Here is a 24,864-nt window from a genome sequence, read left to right as displayed (position 1 = left end):
CCTTCAGGTAACAGACATCTTTAGGTAACTGCCTGAAAAGTGTTAGATGGTGTTGTGTTCTCTGAGTATGATTACAGGAATCATCTCTTCAGCAGTTTAAAAGACCAAGAATAGCCTGATAAAGCAAGGGATTTCCAAGTTTATACAGCCTTTACCTGAGGCCCCTCTTTACTGTAAAATTTCATGAAGACAGCATGGCAAGAGAGGAGGGAACCAAGAGTACCAGGAAAGAAGCTTAAGAAGTTGAAGATTACTTATTCAGTAATTAGTGCAATTTCTTTTAAAGAAGCTAGACAGTTAAACAACAGCTAATTTGTCTTTGTCATCCCTTTTATCAGAAGAATTGTCCTCAGGTGAAAACACAAACAGCCTGGAAAGCAAATTCTGTGACAAGATTTTCTCTGAAGAAAATTAACTCATCTTGATCCTGAAGACTATTTCTACTTGATACAGCTTTGTGTGAGGGAAACACTCTAGCCCCTGCCCCTGCTCTCCTCAAAGAAGTTTTATGGTAACACCAGGGGCCCTACAGATTGGGCAGAACTTAAGCTTCTGTACTTGATGTTCTGTTGGGCAGAACAACAATGCTGTTCCTAGGTCACATGATGCAAGGATGACATTTAAAAGGTGTTTTGACAAAACCATACCAGTGCTCACAGACTAAGTTCAGATTTATTAAGTAATGTCAGCAATACTGTAGCTGTTTTTACATTTCATTCTGTAAATTAACACTTTGCCTATTCTCATTAAAACAGACAATTGTTGTAAAGCAACATTGGCACATCCATGTCATAGTGTTTGCATGATATCCCATGGGGTTCAGGTGATGGAATTTCATCGCATCAGAGCAAAGACACAGTATTGATTCACAGGGTCTCTGTAAATCCCAGCAAGTTGCTTCCAGTAAAGCACCTCTGTACGCATCCCCTAGAGCCAGCTCTGGCCCTTGCCTGCAGGGAAGGATGAGAGCAAGTACCCAAAGCCTGCGCCAGCCACTGCAGGCTTACTGTCCTGTTAGAGCCCCACATATTTATTTCTGTTTGGAAGAAGTGTCCAAGACAAGATGTTTTTGGACAATGCATGTTTAGCATGAACTAAAATGTACTGTATACTTTAAATAATGATATTTTAAGAGTATTTGCAACTTAGTGATTAACTAAAAATACTGGGCTCAATGTTTATTATCAGCAATAAATACAAATTACTTCATGCTTGCACATCAATTTATGTGGACTAATGTCACCTGGTAAAGTCTGATTAAGAACCCTAAAGCAGCACATTCTGCATGAATTTCAACATGAAGTATTTGCATACAGCCCATTCATGTCCATTCTTAAACAAGCTAATGCAAAAAAAATAATAGGCTGCCTTTGGCCAGTGGGGAGATTGCTAACCCTTCTTCCCCAGAGAGCTGCTGAAATCTACTGGTGAAGCCATTCCGGACCTCCAAGCTCAGAGTTGCTACAGGCTCAGCTCTGTCCCTGGGACCACGACACTCCCTCTCTGATGACAACCACCTCGTCTCCTCCCCACAAGCCCGTCCGTCTGTAACATCAACTTTCCCGGAGGAAAAGCAATAGCACGCTGCTTGTGAAGACACAGTAATGCAGCTGGTTACGTCAGAAGAACGTCGTATCTGCTGAAAAGGCACCCGCCAGTCGGAAGTCTTCCTTGGTCAGCACGCTGTACATGCGCTGGGGCAAGGGCTTGGAGTAAGGGGCAGGGCGGGGGACTGTTGTGCGCAAAATCACCTCACGGCCCGTGGGCAGCGGGAAATCGGAAACAGCGCCCGCGTTGAGTCGTCGCTCCTCTGAGGAACCCGATCGCCTCAGTTCTTCATCAAGCGGAGGCACTGCAGAAACCTTAAAGAAGAGCAGAGGTATAATTACAGGGCAAGCTGGTTCTTAACATCAGGATTCAGAAAATCTTAAGAGGAACAGAGGAAGATTAGAAATGGCAAACACATCAAAAGGCTTTGTGTGTACACAGAGCAAGACACTAATGGGATGTCAAGAAATAAACTGCGCACAATCAAATGGAAGAACCTTCACGTGTGGGTGGTGAAGCTCAGCCTAAGCTCCTGATCTCCTGGCAGTGTGATGTGAGGGTTTTGGCCAGCTGAAAACACCCTCTTCCCAAGCAGCTCACTGTGGCTGCACAGGGCCAAGCCAGCCTCCTCTAAAAAATAACTAGCACCACTACTGGAGTCCTGACAAAAAGTCACCTGCCTTTTTGAACTCAAAACGCTCCTGAACGTGCTTTTTGTGGCCAGCAAGAGGCATGCCAAAATGAGAGTGCAGAGCAAGCGAGATGCTGCACCATCTCCACCGACGCTCGCTGCCTCAGAGCCAGTAAGCAGCAACACTGAAGTCTGAATACTGGAAGAAGGGCTGGCATGCCCCAGTCAGCCCAAAACACACAGCCTAATTCCATAGAGATAGGTATATTTATAGAGATACACACCCCAATACCCTATAGGGTTCTAATTGAAGTGCACACAACTCAAGTTTATCAGTGTCCTGAGGTGTGGCAGAGCCCCCCTGCACAATCCTCGTGGCCCCATAGCTGGTCACGCCTGCTCCTGCCCATCTCCCCCACACGCCCCCCAGGAGCAGGGACCCGGCCCCACTCAGCTCTGCAGCCTGTGCCACACAAGAAAGCACCAGGGACAAATGCCACTTGTTCCCATGAGAACAGTTCTAGAAAACCAACAGGTGGTGCCTTGCTACACTTCTTCACACAGTCACCCCAGTTTTTCCCCAAACCCCTCTCTCTCTGACCAAAAAGCTCAGTAGTTTCAGTAAGTACTGGGACCTAGGATGGTGATGTTCAGGTATGGCCCATCACTACTTCCCTCCCCAAAACATCTGGCTGTCCAATAAATAAAAACCAGAGAAGAACATAAAGGAAATGCCACATATTTCAGCAAATATTCACTTGAGGAAATATTTGTTTTAAGATTTCTCTCTCTTTTCACTACCTGTTAGGCTGTAAAAATAAAGTCTGTGAATGAGGAAAAACCATTCTGGAAACACAAAATTATTTTTATGCTTAATATGTGAACAACAGTACAAACTATTCAGGCTGCTGTACTATATCTACCAAAAGGTTCGACTCTATGCAGCTAGATGAGTGGGAAACGAGGGACAAAGTTGGTTACCTCATCAGAAGATTCAGTCAGCTTGGAAAGGGATGAGAAAAGAACCAGTGATGAAAGACAGAAACAAAGGCAAGTCAGAGGCGACTTACAAGAGGTTAGAAGGAGATTGTAGGTTTAAGAGACATCATGCACTCTACTTCCAAGAACATGCATTTGCTATCATCATTTTCCTGGGAAAACTTGAGAATATAACACACTTTTTACACAACTCAGAATGGAGTCCAGGTTCTGAAGGTAATGAACAAAGAAGTCATTTGACTTCTATTTACCAAACAGCTCTCTACTGAAATAATTCATGGCAGATTAAACATGAGGGGGTTTTGTAGCAAGTCAGCTCCTGTCCTACTAAGAAGTCTTAATTAACAGTGACCAGCTACTTGTGGGAAGTATCTGTAGCCTAGCTTTACTTACTCATGTTACAAACGCAACAAAATTTAGAAATTTTAGAAACTAGAACTAGAAATTTACATACATCTTTATCAAACATTAACACTAGAAACTCTTACTCAGCTTTAAAAACCTCACAGGGCAGAGTCTTAGGCTTTACAGGGAAGTCTGTAAGTGAGGCTGGTTGCCATGCTGGGATCTGCAACCAGATTTTCCCTAGAGACTAGAAGGATAAAATAAGTGTTCTGGTTTTCATTTCTCAGAATAACCACAGTCTGTTTTCAGAATGATCCTTTTTATGCAGAGTTGCAAAATACAGACTATTATAAAAGCATCCACACCTTAGAAGTGTTTAATACCCAATCACACCGTTTTACAGCAATGATTTCCAAACAGGATTTCAGGCTCTAAGACGTCTGCAATACTGTGCTATCTTGTTAGCACCACTGTAGTTAAATTTTAGTTAGATAATGTGGTGCTACGAACAGGTGTAATTCTGACAGAAACTGAAGGCTGACTGCAGTCCAAGAAGTTTGGAAATTGATTCTTTTAAGGCTAATTCTTACAAAGACTGCTTAAGAGAAAAGGGAATATTTATACCAATATAGGCTGGGGAAGGATTTCCAGAAAACAGATGCAACACTGGCAATAAGTAAACTGAATGTAGCGTTGTACTGGAGAGGAACTGAAACTTCCTTAAGCACGCTAGTTTCCACAGAAGAAATCTCAAGTATTCCAAGTACAAGCCTCAGTCTAAAAAGTCACTCCTAAGATGTTTACTATTATGACATGTTTCTCTACATTCCTATGTGAAACAGTCACCACACTTGATTGTTCTCACTATGATGTTACACATATTGTGTAACTTGACTAAAGCAGAAATTTGTGCCATAATAGCATTGCCGATGTTACCATTTGAAGTAAAGCAAACATTAATGACACCTCTATCTACCCAGCTGGCTTTAATTGTTTAGCATCCCAGGTCACTTACTCTTCTTTCATCTTGCAAGGTTCTGCTATTGCCAAAACTACGTTGAACATCACAAAAAAAAAACCTCAAGCACATTTATGACATACATGCATATACGCAGACAAAATAAACTGGCATCATATGACAAGTCGTTGCCTCATACTGCTTAAATTAGAAGTGTCTGCAAAGCAATCAAGAGCTCTCTCTTACCCTCTGAGCACTCACGAACAGCTTGTGAATAATGCTACCAGCAGGTCCTCTTCCTGCACCAAGGACTGACACTTCTGGCTGCTCCAGGAGACAGTTTACGAATCTGGTGGTACAAATTATTGAAAAGGAAAAAGGAATGTTTAATTCTCAGCTGTATCCAGTTTGCTAATCTAAAACCAGAATTGTTTCCTGTGAGGAGGTCTCCACCTAGCATCATTTGCACAGAGCCAGAACTGGCAGGCCCTCTCAGGAGTTCTCCATTTTAAAAGTTTAAACAAAAAACCCCTGAGATTTCTCAGCATCCCACTGAAACACTATCATCACCTCTTCACGCCTTTACTCCTTTCCCTCTACCCTAAAGACTAAACCTCCCTCAGCCTTTCCTTGTTCCCTCCTACCTTGTTGCTCTTTCTTTCATGCTAATACAAGCAGCTGTTCTTTCACAGATAGCAGAGGTCAAAACTAAGCTGAACCCAGCAGCCTCCCAGGTGAGGTCAGGAAAGGCAGGATTACACGGCTGCCATCCAGCAGCAGGGCCAATTAACACCTAGGTGCAATTCAGCCTCTGAGAGGACCTGCTTCTCTCAATTAACTATAAATGGAACCCAGACTCCTAATGCAGATGCATAAATTCAGCATGAAAAGACTCCATGGTGTCAGCCACACAGAAGTAACAATATGACAACTTTTTTGAGCACAAAGATACTGCGCTGGTCAGACATCACTCCCCTGAACTCCCAGCATGTTCTACAAAAACATCATCTCTCCCTCACAGCACAGCAGCAAGAAGCTAATGTGGTTTTTTTAACGTTACATATTAGTCATCTTAAGCAATAAGTAAATAATCCGACAGCAGATAGTGGAGCAATGAAACATGGCTCATTGCTTTTCATTCATACGGTTCCTCAGTAATGTGTTTCAAATTAGTAAGGAGACTAGAATAAGAAAATGTAACTTTGGGGAGGGGGTGGGGGGTGTATATTTCATTCCATATTAGTTATAGCAAATACTAAGTTCCCCATCCTTCTAATTTTACCTCTATTGTAACAAAGTTCATCAAATGTACCTTTTACAAAAAAATAAATTAAATCGCCAGTACTATCAAGATAAAACCAAATTCCATTCAAGTAACCTGTATCACATGTTTTCAAAGAGATGGCTACTTAGAGGGGCATTTAGTGTGCCACATATAACATCTCTAGGTAGCCTCAGGACAGGGACATGTAATGTTTATAGCTACTAAATACACTTCCTTAGTATTTCTGTATTATCACCACTTCCATCTGTCCTAAGTTTTGAAACAACAAGGGGCATCAGAGGAAAAACAGAAAAACACTGGGATGGGGGAAGATAAAAAAAAAAATTATCAGTCACCTTTGTAGATCTTCTTTCTCATCCTCATTTTCACATTTCTCTACCCCAAATTTTGCTTTCAGAGACCTGGCCCTGGCGATGATAGCTTCCACACTCATGATCTGGGCAATGATTTCCTGCAGGAGTTTAATAAAAGTGAAAATTAGAAAGATATTCTTTTAGCACTCCCATGAACACTGTAAAAGCCTATCAGGTTTTCAGCCCCAGCCAGTACAAAAGCCTTACTTCCAACTTCTTGTCCTCTGGATTGGGGAATCGTAGAACTTTACTGGAATGGGATATTATCTGCTTAATAATCTTCTTAACTGAAGATATATCTTCTACTGCTTCTATTAGAAGGGGAAAAAAAAAGCAAGAAGTTGTAATTATTGCATCAGTGTTCATCCTGAAATATCTTAAATAATTTATTAAACATTATTTACCTTCTTCCTTTACCTTGAGTACAGCTGCATGGATAATGCAAGGCAAGAGATGCCTTGCAAGGTCAGCTGGTTTCTGAACTGCGAGGTAATGAAGCACCTGTAACGTTACAAAACTAATACATTACTGATCAAAACTACTTCCCAAAGGTAAGGTTAACTACAAAAGATGAGCACCTACATTGAAGAATTCACAAGAAGGGAGCACTGTTGTACAACAGGGCTCAATAGGTAGTTTTTACATTGATCCTCAGTGATTGCTAACCCAACAGGTTAGAATGAAACTAAAAATAATTATGTTTTAGGAACACTAGTTTCTTAACACATACATGCAGATAAATAATTCAAAGAAGTACTTAAGTAATGCAGCTTATGAAGTTACATTCCACACACTAATTACTTTAGATATTTCAAACACACTGTTGTACGGCAGCAAGAACTTCTGATAAACCCTAAGCCACGTACAAAACAGTTTAATAACTCCAAGAATGCGGTGCAATGACGTGTTAATGTTTAAATCTTGCAGGAGAAAGAAGCAAGTTTTGTACAAGCATTACAGATCAGACTATCACTAGCCACAGAGCATTTTACCTTCTCTGCCTCTCTAGTGTCATCGAAGAGTCTCTTCTGCCTCCGGGCCGGGACTGGTTTTGCTGTCTCCCAGGCCTCCACCCACATGTTGCTTGGAATCTTCATTCGGGCACTCAGCTCGCCCTTAATTACTATATTCCCCTTTTCATCAACCACTTCCTCTTCGATGTAATCCCGAGGGGAGTACCACCTCACAAAATCCTCCAGACAACAGCCAGGATTAGCCGCCTGGAATGAAGAGGACAAAGTTTGTGCCTGAAAAATCCTGTAAGAACATGATAACCTGGGTAGGAAGGCAATAGGGGTTAGTGGGTAGAGCACAGGCTAGGAGCCAAAACTCAGGGAATTCTCTTCAGCCACCAGACTGTACACTAGGAAAGAGACCTGGGAGGGTGAAGGAATAAAGCATAAACCAAGGCAAGGGCAAGGGGTGAAACCCACACCATCAGCAAAAGCAAAGAAACCTTCTTATCACCCCCAAACAGTACATTCATCAGTTATTTCAGGCAAATTCAAAATTATACTGAGGTCAAGCTTCTATCTGGTACCTGATACTTGCAATAAATATGAATTTTCACTAATTTTTTTATGTGTAAGCTATTAAAGAGATGAAAGACAGCCCACGCCTAAAAGAATTACTGAGTTGCATAAACATGCTTTTAGCAGTGACCTTCCATCTTTTAACATTCCAGTAACAAAATTCATTTTTAAAGGAAGAAGAAAAGGTGAACTTAAAAAAATAACCTCCGCCAAACAAAACAACTTCATTTTTCACAGACGCAATGTCAACACAAACACATACATCCATAGGTCTAGAATATAAAAGGAAACCCAGCTTTCTATTTGATCAAGAGTACACTTCTGCTTCAAATTATAGCTCTATATTCTTGAGTTTTTAGATCACTTGCACCATAGAAATAGAACTCCTACATATATCTAATATGACATGAGTCACTACTAATAAACTAATGCTGATATGTTAACATACTTACTCTACAGCACACCTGTATCCTTTTAGTACAAAGTAACATTACAGTAATTTAAAAAAAAAAAAAACCTACTTCATGACAGAATCTCCAATTTTTTTAGAGTTTTGAGATCCTTTGATGACAGCAGTGTATGTGCTCTTAGCTCCCTCTGCAGAGCTCAGAAAAGAAACAGAACAAATTACCCAAAACCACAGCTAGCCCAGTCCCAATTTGATGAACAGCTGTATAGGACTTCTAAATAGTGGTAACTCATCCTTCTTACTGAAGAACAGAACATCTTCAACTATACCTAAAAATTATGTCCACCTCCTCACAGTCTAAATACAGAACAGTGAACGTGTTCATAGATTTTTTTTTTCTTTACACCACCTTTATATTTTATTAATTTGGAGTCTGATTAAAGGTGCATTTTAGAATGCCAGACACAGCAGGAAGTGCAGGTAAGAGACACTAAATGAAACCTACGAGGTGGTGGGAGGGAGGGACATGTAATTTTGATTCAGGACTTCGATGCTCAGTTTTCTTCTGACATTATTTTGTATGGGCTCATCCGAGTTTTAATTTCCAAATTATCAACTCTATGTTTTGGTGTTTTTTCCCCTTCCACAGACATTCATTGTGCAAATTTACTGAAATGTTACAGGGTAATAGAGTGGGGAGTCGTAGATTTTGAAGTATTCCAAGAGTTTTATCAATAGGTTTTTATTTTCAACTTTCAACTACTTTGAAATTGTTTTGTGGAGGAAAAAAGAAACCTTGTCAGAAAACTTCAAAATTATTCAACACAAGCAAGGATAGTTTAAGAAGAAAGCAGTCTCACAGAATTTTTCCAGTAGTACTACCTTGAAAGACTCCATATCTGAGAGTAAGCAGGCACTCTGCATGCGTGCCCGAAGATGAGCCCCTTCGGCTGATGTCCCTAGTTTTGCCAATACCTCAGACTGTTCTTCCAGCAAATCTTCAGTCATGGGTGCTGGTTCCTGTAATGTGGAAAAAAGACAAGTTTACAAATAGCCTCTCCTAGATTTAGCCCTTATTAAGGAAGGAGGAGTGGAAAACTCCCTGTCACCAAAAGTTCATTCTACTTTATGTGTACTCAAAGAAAATAAACATAAATTTCTACTGCTTAAACTGTTTAGCCTAAAGCTGTGCATCTGAATAAGACACTAGCAAAAAGAAATGAAAAAGAAAACAACCTGAGAATGAAGTACAATGTAAGGATATACTGTTAAAATGCCAAAATCCAGATGAAGTCCAGGAAATGTTTGACTGACACTATTTTGTTGAGACAGATGAAAATCCACCTAAAGCAATGTAGAATTTTTGCCGTGGATACTGTCAGCACATAATTAATTGACAATATTTTGCCTGGCTACACTCTCCTCATACCTTTTACCCATGCAAAGTAACATCCATTAAAAATAATTTATGTCAAGTGAATGAAAAATACTGTATTCTTTGTGCATGGTTGATTTCAAACTACTTCCTCTGACACCACTGCTTCCTATTTCATCCCTAGTCACTCTACAAGAAAGTCTTTGTTAGGTAACATTTTTAGTTGATGAGAAACCTGCTTTAGATAATGGTACCAAAAACTGATGACTATGGATGTTTAGATGTAAGTTGAGAATTTTTTTTAAAAAAAAAAAAAAAGAAAAAAGAAAAAAGTAGCAGCAAGTAGTCAGTCAGCTAGAAATTGTCATGGTAGAAGGACCACAGCAGTTCCTACTTTACAGGAAAGAAAGTAAAGAGGGGATGGAAAATGCCTCAAGAGCTGGAAATAAAAAGAAACCTAAATTTAAGGTAGACAAGACAGCTTAATTCTTGTTTAAAAAAAAGTTGTTTTGAGTGAAATTTGGTAAGGAGACCCATTCTCAAATAAAACAAAGAGCACATGAGATTTCAGTTTAACAGCCTCATTAAGTTTTTAAAATGGAAAACGAGGTCTTAGGCCAAAAACACTTAGCAATTTTAACAACAGATCAAGCTATAACCTGCAAAATATATACAATTCACAATCCTAGATATAAGCCATATTGCGTGAGAGTTGTATTGCACATCTGGCTCAGCTCTTGCTACCCAACCTGTGTTATTGGAATGTAGAGAGGCTCTCCTGGATGCAGCAGCGTCAGCTTTCCGTGTGGATGCAGACGACCTTCTGGTTTTATGTTTGCAGGCTCTTTGTTGCCTTCTTTTGCTCCTCCTTTCTTTCCATTTTCCTGCCCATTTCCTTTAAGATCTTCCGTGTCGCTTAAACACTCAAAAAATTCCTCTTCACTGTCACTCCACGATTCCCAAGACTTGCCAACTTCTTTTTCCTTATCAAGGTTATCACCAGAAGTACCACCAGGTGAGCGATCAAACACACTCCCCTTTTTCCCCTCATCTCTTGCTTTCTTTCTTTCAATGCAACAATTTAACATCTAACAAGTTAAAGGGAAAAAAAAAGTTATTCAGCAATTGCTTCTCTTATGGAAACAATGGCACAGAAAAACTTGGAGAGTCATCAGAAATCTCTTACAATTCTAAAAGATAACAATTCCATTGAACTTCTTGCTATAACAAAGATTTTCCCAAGAAATGAAGTCCAGACCCAATAATACAAGCATAACTAAAACTACAACAACAAAATAGTTAAGTAATAATTGCTATGACTTTGACAGTTTCCTTAGAAGAAAAATCATTCTTAAATTTGGGATATTTACCTGAAGTTTCTGATGCAGTAAACAGCATCTCAGATCTGGAGGGCCATTAGCTAATCTAACAAAAGGTAGAAGTGTAACCATTATCAATTATAAAGTTGAATCTTTCACACACGTGGTCTTAAATCATATGAAATCCCAAAGCGAGACAAATATCCACACTGAACCCACCCCCAGCATTTCAACTATACTGCTCTTCTGTGGTCTCAGAAGACTAGTGACTGAACAAGCCCAGAAGTTAAACTACATTTATTTCCTAGAGGTCATTTCTGAAACTCAGACACCATTCACACTAGTACGAAACAGACATACCCTGCATTTCCTCATCAGTTTACCATTTGGATGTTACAAGGGTAACTGTTTTCAAACAAAACTTGACTTTACTTTTAAAGCTGCTATGATACAGTACAGTGATCTCTATAAATTTCAAGCTCAATTTTATTTGTTAGTGTAAACACTTGAAAGCAAACTGGCAAATAAATGGCCAGCCCATCCCATTTAAAAAAATAATAAAATAAAGGATGTATTTTTGCTCTACATTGATATCTCATCTTGACAGAACATTTCATTTGGTCTGCAGCAAGCTCTGCTGCAGCAGACATAACCTAGAAGGGTTGGAATACTTGAGACAGCATTAGCTGCCCAAAAAGGCTACTACACCAGCAGGAACTTGGAACAGCTCCCTTAGAAAAGTGGCAAAACTACACTACAAAGCCAAGGTGTTTCTGACTATATCAGCTCCTTCATTTTCATCTAATGATAAACTGGAAACCAAGCATTCACATAAGCCTTTACCCCCAGCCCCCCGTTCACAGAGTGGAGTGCTCTTTACCTTGAGCTTCCTCCAGGCATCTTGAAGTTTTCAGAGGAGGGCACAGATGCTTTTCCCTAATCCCTATTCTTTCATGCTTTAAGGAAGCAGGGTAATAAAAATAGAGGATAGTATTTTCAATTAAAAAAAAACCCAGTATGTTTCAGTTATAGTGAACTCACTCTGTTCCTGAAACAAAGAACATTTTCTATGACAAAGCAACAACAACAAAAAAAAAAAATCTTACCCTGGAATAAGGTAGTTGTTCTCCCATCTGTAGCGCATTTCTAACACAAATTCTTGCCAAAGGTGTGCCACTCCTTTTACTCCTCCATGGTAGAAGTTTATCATACAAAGACATAAAGCTAGCTTGTACGTCAGACTATCAGAAGGAGCAGATTTAAATTGACTGAAGAGATTCTACACAAAAGAAAGCAGGAAATACAGGAACAATGACATTTTTTCCAAAACCATATGATCTCTTTCCTGTTTGTCAATACAAGTAGCTAACTAACATTTTAAGCGTGTAAGCATAAGCTACCAAAAATTACAGTCTTTGGAAGAAAAAAAAAAAATTAGAAGGGAAAAAAATCACTGCTTATACCTAGAGATTCCACAAAGGTGAGTTCCTTTTTCCAAAAATTTTCTATTACAAGACATAGGGAAACTACAGCAAAGTCTGTATGAACACACACTCAAAATTGCTTTCTCTCTCAGGAGTGTCAGTCAGTAAAACTTACATAATCTTCATTCTCTGGAGGAGGATTGTTTCCTGCTGAAGCGCTAGTTCTGCTTTCAAATCCATCTGCGAGTTTGTCAGCAGCATCAGGAAATAAGAACTTGGAGACAAAAAAAAAAATCCAAACTTCCATCAGTATGTTCTTCCTGCTTTTCCCACTTTCTCCACAAAGCTACTGCTGGTTACATACCAGCAATTCCTATAATTAAAACTGTTAGCAGAGTTCAGAGCTCATTTTCAGTTCACTTATATTGCACAGACTTGTAAGAACTTAGGCTGCTTCAAGAAGCTGATCAATGTAATTCAAATAATGGAACTGACATTAGAGACTTTGATTTATAACTCTGCTATAAACCAAATGCATCAGTGGAAGCATGAAATACATGTTTTATACTCATTTAACGTGCTTGGACAGCTCACTTACCAGAAGAATAGTGTTCAGAACTTCATTGTTTAAAGGTGATTCATCTACACCTCTGTGTTTGCGAATTTTTTTCTTTGCACTGTGAACCATATTTGTGACTGATAATTTATGGATTGGGACTGGTGCTGGCTCCGTGAGCTTTGACAAAGCATGGGTAATATCAGCAACCTCTATAAAAAAAAAAATAATTAGAACAAAACAAAAAAACCCAAACTAGACCATCTCCCCTTAAAAGTTCACCTGTCACATTCAGTCTACTTACCCCATATTGACTTTTAACACCCTATTAACCAGAGCTACACCCTTGTACAGTGCTGTCAGGTTCCATACCTTATATCTGCTGTTCTTAGCCACAAAGATAAGCAGCAGAATGAGGTCACAAAGGAGTCAAAGACTGTCTTTGATTTAATTTACTGAATGAAATCTAGACTGAGTTGGCTGTAGATAGTGCCTGACACCTACTGTAGTACTACTGCATGCTTGCAGACAATTACAGGCAAATTATCAGCAAAAAGCCTACTGAAGAGCCACTGTTTAAACTTTGTTTAATACATAATACCAACGAATACATTGCAGATAAAAAGGACTGCTCAAGCTTATGTTAGAGCTTTAAGATAATCCTTAAATAAATCCACTATTATCACTATATAACCTTACATGCTCTAAGCACTATTCTGTTTTATTAGAGTCCTTGGGTAAACTCCTCAAATCAAAAGATTTTTTCCAAAGTTGGTGCTGCTAAACTTTAGAACCTCTCTTATGATAAAATGAGTTAACATTGTTAAAAAGAGGGCAGACAAATTTAAGTGAATAATTACCAGCAGCCTGGAAAACCTCCTGGCAAACATTTCATGAAAATTAGAGATAAGGAGGGCTAAAGAGACTGTATGTCAGGCACTAAGAGTAATACATACAATACTCAGTCTAACACATTTTTAAGCTAACTAGTAAGCACCTTCAAAACTAAGACCACGTATAACCAAAGAAAACACACTGATATGGGCCATGTTTGGAGGGAGGGTGACAAGAGGTAGGAAAAAGGGAATATTCACCATATACAGCAAGAAAAGTGAAAGAAAGGGAGAGACATCAATAAAATATCACTATCTGTACTGTTGGTCAGATAATTTTACTTTGTTATTTTTGTTTGGTGGTTTTGGGGGTTTTTTTGGAAGATGACAGCAAAGCCTCTCAGATTAAAGTCTCTCTAAACTGACTGTTAAAATATGCACTACATAATACTTCAAAAGGCAGAAAAAAGTGGAAAAAAACCAAAAATACATAAAATGATGCAGACAAATCTGTTTGATGTTTGCTCAAAACCAGCTCTTGTACACACTAATCAAATTTTAAACTCTTGTTTTCCAGCCAAAAACCCACCCAACTATAACAGAGGCAATTGTCCTCTGGGACTTTGGGAGCTAAGCTTGCCTAGAATTCCTGAGAAATTATACCATGTAGCAATGACCAGAAAATGCCTACCAATTAAAATCAAATAACACAAATCATCAAGATTTTAGTTTTACCTTTTCCTTCCTCTTCAAATGCAGACCTTCCAAGTATCTCATCAGTTGATTCCTTCCGACGGCAAAGCTTGAAGAATTCGGTAAGAAAGTCACCTATAAGAGAAACAAAATTTCTGAACAACTACTCAATCAAAATCTCATTGAACAATAAGCTAACCCTCAAAGTGACTCCTAAGGGACAGCAAATTTTATCTTTTCATCTCCAAGAACATGATCATTTGTTCTGAAGCACAAATATCTTTAAACCACACAACCAAAGCTTAGGAAAATGCACACCTAGACACCTCTTCAGAGCAGTTCTGCATGCAGTTTAATCCACTTCTTCACCCAAAGCAAGATGAAACTTCTGCAGCATGCTAATTTTTTTTTCGTTTTGAAGTCCTTTTCCCCACAAATTGAAAGGTGAGGATGGACAACAGCTCTCCAGCCATATCAATCCTGCTTGTCAGACAGATTGATTCAGCTAAGGAAATGGATATATGCAGAAGGCACTTGATAAAATTTAAAGATTCTAGGAAATCTAAATTTTCACAGAACACACACAGAGTAAATGCTTATTCTCTGGAACCTGGTGAAGTAAGAACAGCAGTGAAGTTCATGGTACACAGACACGGAATAACTAGAATAGAAACTTACATTTCTGCAAAGTTTGTTTTCTTGAAAAAGCAGCCCAAAATATTGTCCACTCAAAAAATTAAGGGGAACAAGGAAACAGAAGTCACCGGGTAACCAACAATTCAATCCTAACTCCACAACTTAAAAGCCATAAGAGGAGACAGGGAATTCTGATGTCTTACCCAATAGACACTGAGGGTTGTCTGCTTTTCTGACTCTCACAGACCACTGGGGTGCTTGAACAGGATCCAGGTCACTTCAAAACAAAAAAATCCCAAGTGTCATGCTGGCACCATAAGTACACAAGAAATGAGCATCAAATTCCCAGTAAATGGAATTTCATAGCCAGTTAGGCCATGGAAGCCTTAATATATGCCACATTACACACAAGAACATGCAAACACTAAAATGCAAGCAAGAGTCCTTGTTCTCGTATACATGCGTAACATGAATAAGAAACACATGAGAACATTTCAGTCACAACACAATTAAACTGTCTTCCTTTAAAGTATATTAATGTTGAAAATTAATTTCTGCATTAATTAAAACAATAAACCACTTTTTTTTCTTCTTTCTTAAGTATCAGTATACTGTGTTCTTCCTCTTCAGGAGGCTTAGCATAAAACCTAGATGATAGTTTTTGGGAAAGGGGTGTCACTCAGTTAATTCTTTTTGCTTTCCACGTTCCATTATCATCTTTCCCAAAAAATATGCAATACACAAGACTTAAGTCTAGCATGAGAATATGCTCAAAAAATAGGTGTGTGATCTGTTGAAATTACGATACAATAATATTTTCTCACACAGAAATGCATTTCAAAAGGTGTTTTCCCAAATGAAATGTTCTATCAACTGACCTTAGCATTCCTCAAAATGGGTTCTTTCACACACAAAGCCACACACAACGTTTTAGATGTCACTAAAATGCAGTAGTTAACAAATGAAGTACACTTCTAGGTATTTGCAATTCAGACAATACTTACGAATAAACATCATTGTCAACAATTATACCTTCCGTTAGGTGAGGCCACGTGGTAGCTAAATGAAGCTCACTGAAACAAAATAAGATTTAAATCTTTCAGTGCTAGCAGAAAGTGTTCTCTCTATCATAGTTAAGATTGTGAAAAGTATTTGTGATAGTTTATATTTAAGTCCTTGCGATAGTTTATATTTAAGTCCCTCTATGTATTTTGCAGCTACATTCAGAAATGTGCATGTTTTCCAATGAGTTTTCTCACCAAGTACATTCTATTGATATTCAACAGCATGTCACCCAGTATTGCACTAAATTCTCCTAGTACCTGACATACAGGACTCTCTCACAACTCCTCTCTGCAAAAGGAGAGATTGTGCATTGGATTCTAGGTATCCAGGTACAGTGGAAAAAAAAAACTTCCACTAACTGCCTACAGCATTAAATGTCTAATACATTAAAATGATTCCTAGATTTGCTAAGTGGTGATGGGGTGTTCAGAAGAGGACATAGGGAGATCATAACAACTCACTTTACAGACCCTCTCAATTTAAGTCTTTTACAAGTGTCAAAGTAAAAGATGAGAGCGAGTCCAACCCTTGAATGAAGACACACCATTTTTAAAGTTTATCTCCAGTTAAGTATAGTATATTTCAACATAATAGTTTCAGAGATAAGTGGAATACTCTAGAAGTTTATGGTGGAAGAATTATGAGCTAGAACTCTGAATATCATTAGACAATTTTCACAGATGTTTTTTATGTACTTGAGTAATTAAGTATCTGTTAGGGACATACTAAGTGCTAGGCAGGCAAAGCTAAGATTTGAAACAACATAGTTTTAAGTCCTCCATTAAGGAAGTTATAAAACACAGGTTTTTAAACTCTTATCTTACCTAATAGGATCCTCACAGGCACCAAATGGTAACTTCCCAAACTCAAGGCCTCCAACTTCTCCCCCAACTAGAGCATCTATATCTGAAGACAGATCAATACATTTTCCATACAGAATTTATTAAATATTTTAAGAAGCACATCATCTTAATTTCACAGTAAAAAGCCTGCAGCATGTAGGATGACCAGAGAATAGCTGAGCAGCTAAGGTGACAGAGCTATGAAAACACAGTCCTAGCATGAAGTCAAAGTAATTGTTTCCAGCAGAAACTGGGAAGTAATCATGCAACAGGACATTCAAAATTCTTGTAATACATGTTGAGGGAAGGTTATTCCCTTCACACAGGCAAAGTGATAGCTATAAAGGCAGCCTTAAAGAGTCAGTGTTGACACAAGAATAAACAGACACAAATTTGCCATAAAAATCTTTAGGCAGGAAATCAGTTGCAAGCAGAAAAGGAAGAGGAACTCTGCAGAGTGAAAAACCAACTACTTCTAAAAGGTTGGCAATTTTATTGAAAGAGTGGTATGTCTCCTACAGTTAAAGATTTAACACAATAATCTGGGAGATTCCTTGTAATCCCAGGTAAAGAGCCGTCCCAGCACCTTCAGCCACTTCCCATGTTATACTCTTCAAATACATAAACCAAAACCAGGCAGCCTTCACAGAGCAAAAATTTAAATGGGTAATTATGTAATAATGTAATGCCACTATAATAATGCTATTACAGCATCTGATCCTTAATTTTAAAAACTTCTGGCAAACTGTTTACATACAAAACAAGTGAGGTATTAGAACAGATAAAGTATTTGGATAACTTAATTACATAATTTCTTCTGCAAAGACAACAAAACATGCATTTAAATTATTTGGTTTTGTTTGAGAAGAGCTAATTGAGTGAGGGTAATAAAGTACAGATCTAGTTCTTCCCAATGAACATAAAACCACAAGTGCATGTAGCAACAGCAGTGAAAGAGATGTTGACCATCTCCAGCTTCTGCAATACACTATGCCACTAGCTCCCTTAACCAGAATCCTTGAAAAGAGAAGAATTTATTCAAACTGCTCAAATCAAGACATATGATCAGAGTGGTACCACTCCATCAGAAACCAGGAACCCGACTTAGTGAATAACTATGGCAAGGCAGAGAGAGACTACAGAAAATACTAACTTCTGTCTGCAGAAATAATAAAAAATAACATCTGTAGAACTAGCTTCCCAAGTTCTTAAGGTAAACTTGGTTTACTTACAAAGAGAAACTATCACTTAAAACAGTACTGATTTTCTCTGACCCTAAAGAGCAGAATTCTCTTTAAACATTTTCAACATTCCTTAGGTACAAAGCACACGAGATCAACTTCACTACAGACTTCTTCAAAACATACTGTTGATTAATGTGAGATTTTTTTTTTTTTTTTTTTAAGGCAAAGGAAAGCCAAACAATTAGGTAACCAGACCAAGGTCACACAGGTTCTGTCCTCTCTAAGCCCTAAATACTTTAGCCTCATTACGTAAAACTACTACCAAGTCAAGAATAGAACTTGGGCATTTTAATTGCTTCACCACCTTGTACCTAAACCACCACATTACTAATAAAACGTATGTTAAGAAGAACTAACATCTACCTTTATCCTATAGACTTGTTTACTTTTGAGCCAGGAGAAGTTTATAATTTATTTTCTGATACTACCTATATAGAAACAAGTCTGTTAAAAACAAATTCTTGATACCTTGAAAGTGATACCACCAAGCAAATATATGAGTTTATTGTGAGAGTACCAAGTGAGCAAACTCATTCTCTTTTTCCTAAGTAGCATCACTATGGCATACACTTAGCAAATCTGGTGTATATACTTTAAATTCAAGACTATACATTACTTTTCCCATTTCGCCCCTCGTAAAAGGCTTGATCAGAAAATTTTTCTGCATGAAAAAATAAATCAATCAACTGCTTGGCTTATTTAGCTCTGTATAAACAATAACAAAAATCCAAACTTTTACCTCAAATGAGGTCTATATAATACTTTCTCCTTTTCCCATTGTTATTACACTTAAATAGTGAAGTATTAAAATCAGTTACTTTATGGAAATAATTGACTAATACCCCTGTGAAGTATTAGCACCTACTAGAATCTGAATCCAAATGCTTTGCTAAGGCATTCAGAGCAGGATTCCTTACAGATCCAGACTCAGTCACCCTTTTCTCCCCAGACAGATACTACCATTTTAGAAGTATCACTGTATCTTTAAACGCTAATAAAAAAAAAAAAGCTTATTTCTAGGCATGGCCCTAATCAAAACACCTGTCACAACCATAAGCCACAGACATGATTTCAGAGCAGCTTTAAGCTTGCTAAGCTATCATAGGGAGTGGGATGGCACTCAGTTGTAACTGAAGCCTTTCCTAGTAATGCAGAAAATGTTTTCATTCTCCTGGCAAAATACAGAAACGTTTTCTTTATCATTGACTGTTTATCTTAAAACAAGTTATTCTGAGGACACAAATCCCCCACCTGGTGGCTGCTGTGGCCAGAAATACTGCTGCCAGTCTTGAAGTACATACGTAAGCCGAATAGCCATGCTAACCGGAGGCAGTGGTGTTAAAGGGCATCCCTTGAAAATATTAGAGAAAAAAATTCAATGTAAAGAGTACATCCTCTCAAACACCCCAGGCCTTGAACACAAATTAGTTATGATACCTTGTATTCTTTTAATCATAACTGCAACATCCCATGCATTACTAGTAAAGCCACTGCTCAACAAGCAGGTAAAAGTAAGCACATAAGCTTTCTAAAATGCATGAGATATTCATATGCTCCATTTAACTGGTAATTGAGAAATAACCCTGACCCAGAAAGCATTAGGTTTTCCTTAAGGATTTTTCTCCTCAGTTTTTGATGAGATTGCCGACTACCAATATTAGTTGTGAAGTGTTGCAGTCAGCCATACAGCTCCATAAACAAGGAGTCCAATCAGACTCCTCACATTTCATCATGTTGTTCTTTGCTCTTAGCCTAGGGAGCTACAAAGTACCAGAATAAAAACCCACCCCAACCCTCCCTTCTCCTTTTTAATAGCAAAATAGAGTTTGTTTTGGGGAGGGGGAAAGAGAGGGTTGTTACAAAGAGACTGTAAAACAGACAATTCTTTCACAAGTCAGTGGAAAATAAAAATGGAAGAAGGTGGTAACACTAAGGAACAAAACCCATACCAATTCTCACTCTTTATTGCTAGATACTGGTGATACCTGGAAAAAGACTTTGTTGGTATCAGCAGTGTAAGCCTCATCCTTACAAAAAAAAAAAAATCCCTAGAAGACAGAAGGGAATCTACAAAGCAAGCAGGTAATAAAATAATTATTTTTAATATCAGTTATATTCAGATGCACTTACAATCTTGGATTTGAAGATATCCAGTAATCCTGATAAATGAGTATACTGATTCGGCACTTTGCGAAGATGAACCATTTCAAAGTCAGTTCGAACTCCTGGACCCTGACATTCTCCAACATACATTCGTCGCCATTTATGATGTATTTGCACAAATAGTGGTACCTGACTATAAAATATGAATATTTCAGATTACTTAAAATGTCATGCAGCCTTGTAGTCTTTAAAACTAGCTAAATATTTTAACATAATTTCAACATAATTTCAGTCTTCAGAATATATTTTCTCTTAGTGGAACACAATTTAAAACGCTTAATAGGAATCAAAGAAAAATAGTGTTAACTTCACTATTAAATGGAATGCCTAACAAATTCTCATGTCATAAGCATCACCCTATCAATGACTTCATTCACCTAATTTTCAGTTTACATATTTTTTGAGGAGGATTAGAAACTTACTGTTACCATACATAGGGAAGAAATCCTCTTCCAAAAGTTATGTTTCATATACCAGCTATTCCAACAACTTCTGGCAGCTTTTAAAAGCCTCTAATGTTTTTAACAATGATTAATATGAACAACACATCGAATCAATCTTTTTAAAGTTTCCATGGGAAATCTTTTTGGTTTTTTTAATCCTTCTGTAACAATACTATGGTTCAAATACATACTCTGCATGTATTTTGCTAACAATTTAATACTTTTTCTTCACAATAGCAGTATGCTAGAGTTTTACCTGGGCATGTAAAAAGGTTTGTGCTTTCACCTACCAGCCAGTGTTCCCCAACGCAATGGAAATGGAACTCAGCAAAAGGTTACATTTGGATTCACTAAGAACTGCATCATTATTTGCAGCCGGAGCAATTACCACAAACTCACGTAAGCCATACCTGAAGAGAGAGAGAGAGACAAAAAGAACACATTTTTGGTTTTCAGCAAGTCAGCTGAAACACAAAATTTTTAGAAATATTGTAACCTGAATAACCTGTCACCAACAGACTGTGAAATCTGTTACTTTGATGCGACTACCTCTTTCAGAGAGGTCAAGAACTGAGTGGGTGTGGAGTGCTGCAGATTCTCAAATCACAAACAATCAGAGCTTAAGAGCATTCAAACACTGTACTCAAAATAATGTGACAACTTCCAGGTCTATCAGTCCTGATTTTTTTACTTTATGTTAATAACAACTGTAACTATACATAAAAACAATCTCTCTAGAGCAATGCTATAATGTGCTAAAGATTTGTATTACTAAGGATATGATTATTGTTATTTCTTAAGGTGCTGCAGCTTCCCTTTTTAAGAATGCATCTAAATATTACAAATATAAAAGCTTGGTTAGTCCATGAAATTCAGAAAAGAAATACTTTGGGGGGAAAAAAAAGTAAAGATAGGCCCACTATGGTGGGGTTTTTTTGCACTCCTTTCCTGTGTCCAGTACAAAGAAACATTTTAATCAAGCTTTAACTTTAAAATGGGAAAAAAAAAATTAAAAAAAATATACAAGTGATCGTGCCAGCATCAAAGACTTTTCAATTGCTACGCTTATTTGTATTAAAGACAAGAAGCAGCATACGTACCATCTTACCAGACAGTGAGCTCTAGGGGGAAAGTCATTGTTCATGCACAGCAAGTCCTGCATAGGCAGAGGAAGGGCATCTGTGAAAAAAATCGATACATGAGAGCACTGGCATCCATTCAGCTGACTTACAATTTACTTATATGAGCAATTTGTTGAATGCAAAGCATGCTAAAAGGAGAAATATCAGATCATACCCATCAAATCTCAGAAAATTTCACACAGAAATAAATCAATGCACTATGAATTCCACATTCTGAAATTGTCTTTTGTTGTATCCTTACAGGCATGTAAGGGAACGATCAGCTACCTTCTACCAGTTCTTCTTTCCCATCTTTGTCACTGGGTTCTTGTACAAGGTAATGATGGGCAATTGAGAATTTGAAGTCCGCAAATGAAATTTCATCCAATTTCTCTTCCCATGCTCCTGTGGTGTATACACCCTGCATATAAAAAAAGATATTATTTGTTCACATAAATTTAGCCTTAAATTTAAGCCTTAAAAAGTATACTGCCTACATGACCTATAATATTTATCTTTTTCTACTGCTAAATATTTATTCTTAAATAGTTAAGCACAGTTTAATTTAAAAGAAGACAATTCTCAAAGCACTTAATTATAAAGGTAGCTGAATGCTAAAATCCATGTTGCCAATAACCACGTTCATTTCAAGGACCAGATATCCCCGGGAAGTCCTCAGAATTATATGGCAATAAAGAGGCAGATATATCCTCTCATATGCAACTACGCATCTTAAGCGTAGGCACCCTCAACTTTGTCCAAAGACAGAAGTTTCCCACCTGGTATTTTGTCTATATCTATACCTTTCTACACAAATACTACTTTAATGTTTACTTTACATATGCTTTCACTGATAAATGATTTTGTACCTATAAGTTGCAAAACTTCTGTGTAAGGATAATTAATTTTTAAACAAAAAAACAGCATAGAAAGTTTCTAGGAAAAAAATGAACATCACTGTACAGAATTGTATGCTACTAAAACAAAGCCACTCAGACAACCCTTTGGTCTGTAAAGGGTGTCTGCTCACTAGAAATCAAGAAGAGAGCTCTGGTCTAGGAAAGAAGACGTGTAGGAATACACTGACAGCTAAGGTTGAAAACTAGTTAATTAGATAACATAAGTTCTTGTTCTGAATACTCTGTACCCTGACTAAATTTAAGAATCATAAAATTCCTCTGGAAACACAGCAGTCATTCAATCCAGAACAGATTCAATTATTTGCACTAGTATGCAGAAGAGCTCATAATTTCCTCTGCATTTTACAGGACTGAGAAAGCACCACAAAGGCTCTAATTAGACTTTGAAAAAAATCTCTCCGATCTATGAAACATACTGAGTCACAAATATTAATATGCAAACCTCAACCATAAGTATGTGAGGTGTGACAAAGGCACAAGGCAGGGCAAAAAGAAACTCCTTAAAAATTTTGAACAGATTCAACCATGTTTCTAGATTCCAAACATGGAATAAAAAAATCACTAGGCCCTATATGAAGATCCAACTCTACCCGGGAAATAGCCTGTTTGGCAGACGGCCCACCAATAAATTCACTAACCATTTGTCAAATTGCATCTTTTACAAAGTCTCCCAATACAAATCATTATCTACTACACTTAAGAAAACAGCAATATATGTAACATACATGTGTATTACTAGCTAGTAGTTCAAATTCTAAAAGAAAATTCAGAAGCAGTAACTGACCTTTTCTAGAGGTTTGCCTGAAGAAATCCCAATAAGCTTCCAGTCATTCAATACTTCCTCTATTTTTGAAATAAATCTATTGGGGAGGGGAAAAGCATTAATATTTACCAAACACTAAGCTTGTACTATAATTCAGCTCCCTAAAAGCAGGCAATATGTTGTCTTACTATGGAATTCCTAAAAAAAAAACCCAAACCAAAAAACCAAACAATAAAAAAACCACAAGTATCTCAATAAAAACAGAACAATTACTTCCTTGTACAAATAAAAGGATCCTCCTATGTTTACATTTCAGATGATACTTTTAGCAACTGTTAGGAGCATTTTTCACAGATTAACAAACATTTGACATAGTTATGAACTCAATTCAGATTTAAAAGGCAACGCTTAGAATCTCTGTCTCCTGTCATAGACACGGTCACTGGAAAAAAAGCATTTTAAAAAGTAATACATTAAGAATGCCAGAGCATTATTGACCTTAAATTTTCTTGTACGTTGTTCTATTAACTTTTAAAGGCTTCAGCTATAAGATGACTGTTTTAATAATCAGGCAGTTACTTAAGAAGCACATAAGCCTTCTAGATGTTTACTCTAATCCCTTGCGAACAGACACTAAACCAGACCTCTCACTCAGTTCAGACACAGTTTGACTGCCCCTCTTCACTCAGGCTGCGGCCTGACCCGCCGCCGCCGAGACACGCCAGTAACGCCGGAGCAGCCGGGACCAGGCTCCGGGCGCCACCGGGTACCGGCCAAGGCGGCCCCTCCCGGCTGTCGAGGCGCGGGGCCCGGCTCCCCTCGGCAGGAGCGGACCGGGGCAGGCACGGCAGAGCCCCGGTGACCCGCCCGCGGCGGCCGCCGTGAGGGGAGCGGGACCAGCGGCAGCACCTACCTCTCCCACTCGGAGGCGGTGGTGAAGTCTGTGATCTCAAACACCTCCGACTCGGGCTGCGGGGAGAGAGCGGGAAAAGCAGTAAGCGGGGAGGCCGCCTCGGCGGAGCGCACAGAGGAGGAAAGGGGGAAACACTCACTTCGCTGTCCCCCGCCATCTTGTGCCGCTGCCGGGACCCCCCCACCCCCCGCCCCAGGCGCGGAGGCTCACGGGAAGGCGGCGGAGGGCGGTGCGAGCTGTCCCGCCCCGGCGCCGCCCGGCGCCTTCTCCCGCCTCGCCCGGTCTCGGCTCCCTCACGGACCGGCTCCCCGCCGCGGTGGCGGTAGAGTCACCCCATTCCCCGGGCGACCTTCCCCGCAGCCCTCCGTGGGAGGGGACACCCGGGCGGCCCTCCCGCGTTCGCGGCGGGCCGGAGTGCCTCATGGGCGCTGCCGAGGAGACGCCCGCTGCGGCGATTATCTCACGGCGGGGTGAAGCTGAGGGCCCGAGTTGAT

The 24,864-nt window shown here is 38.8% G+C and overlaps 1 protein-coding gene across 2 annotated transcripts; it reads right to left on the bottom strand.

Annotated features, from left to right (window-relative positions):
* Positions 1 to 653: 653 nt before the first annotated feature.
* RAB3GAP1 (RAB3 GTPase activating protein catalytic subunit 1) lies at positions 654 to 24,610 on the bottom strand. Of its 2 annotated transcripts, XM_074873740.1 has the most exons (25): positions 24,510 to 24,610; positions 24,371 to 24,426; positions 23,479 to 23,554; positions 22,063 to 22,195; positions 21,754 to 21,832; positions 20,944 to 21,063; positions 20,178 to 20,343; positions 19,299 to 19,398; positions 16,786 to 16,867; positions 15,901 to 15,969; positions 15,100 to 15,173; positions 14,303 to 14,395; positions 12,777 to 12,946; positions 12,354 to 12,452; positions 11,861 to 12,033; positions 10,806 to 10,860; positions 10,185 to 10,523; positions 8,943 to 9,080; positions 7,112 to 7,339; positions 6,524 to 6,620; positions 6,327 to 6,430; positions 6,102 to 6,217; positions 4,728 to 4,830; positions 3,161 to 3,181; positions 654 to 1,862 (listed from the first exon to the last, which is right to left on the bottom strand). In XM_074873740.1, the coding sequence occupies exons 1-25, from the start codon at positions 24,525 to 24,527 to the stop codon at positions 1,620 to 1,622; spliced, it is 2,952 nt and encodes a 983-aa protein (XP_074729841.1). In that variant the 5' UTR covers positions 24,528 to 24,610; the 3' UTR covers positions 654 to 1,619. The 2 variants fall into 2 exon arrangements, with proteins under 2 accessions (XP_074729841.1, XP_074729842.1); XM_074873741.1 differs by lacking the exon at positions 3,161 to 3,181.
* Between the last annotated feature and the right edge of the window lie 254 nt (positions 24,611 to 24,864).

This window comes from Strix uralensis, chromosome 6 (genome assembly GCF_047716275.1).
Source record: "Strix uralensis isolate ZFMK-TIS-50842 chromosome 6, bStrUra1, whole genome shotgun sequence".
In the NCBI taxonomy this organism is placed as follows: Eukaryota; Metazoa; Chordata; class Aves; order Strigiformes; family Strigidae; genus Strix; species Strix uralensis.
Note: the sequence above shows the minus strand (reverse complement) of the source record. Positions and strands in the feature narration are given on the sequence as shown.

Excerpts from the sequence above, each read along its gene's own strand:
- RAB3GAP1 (XM_074873740.1), bottom strand. Across the intron at positions 9,081-10,184 it reads TCTACATTCCAATAACACAG|GAACCAGCACCCATGACTGA; the intron begins GTTGGGTAGCAA and ends TCCACATTACAG. Across the intron at positions 7,340-8,942 it reads CAGATATGGAGTCTTTCAAG|GCGGCTAATCCTGGCTGTTG; the intron begins GTAGTACTACTG and ends TCTTCATTCCAG.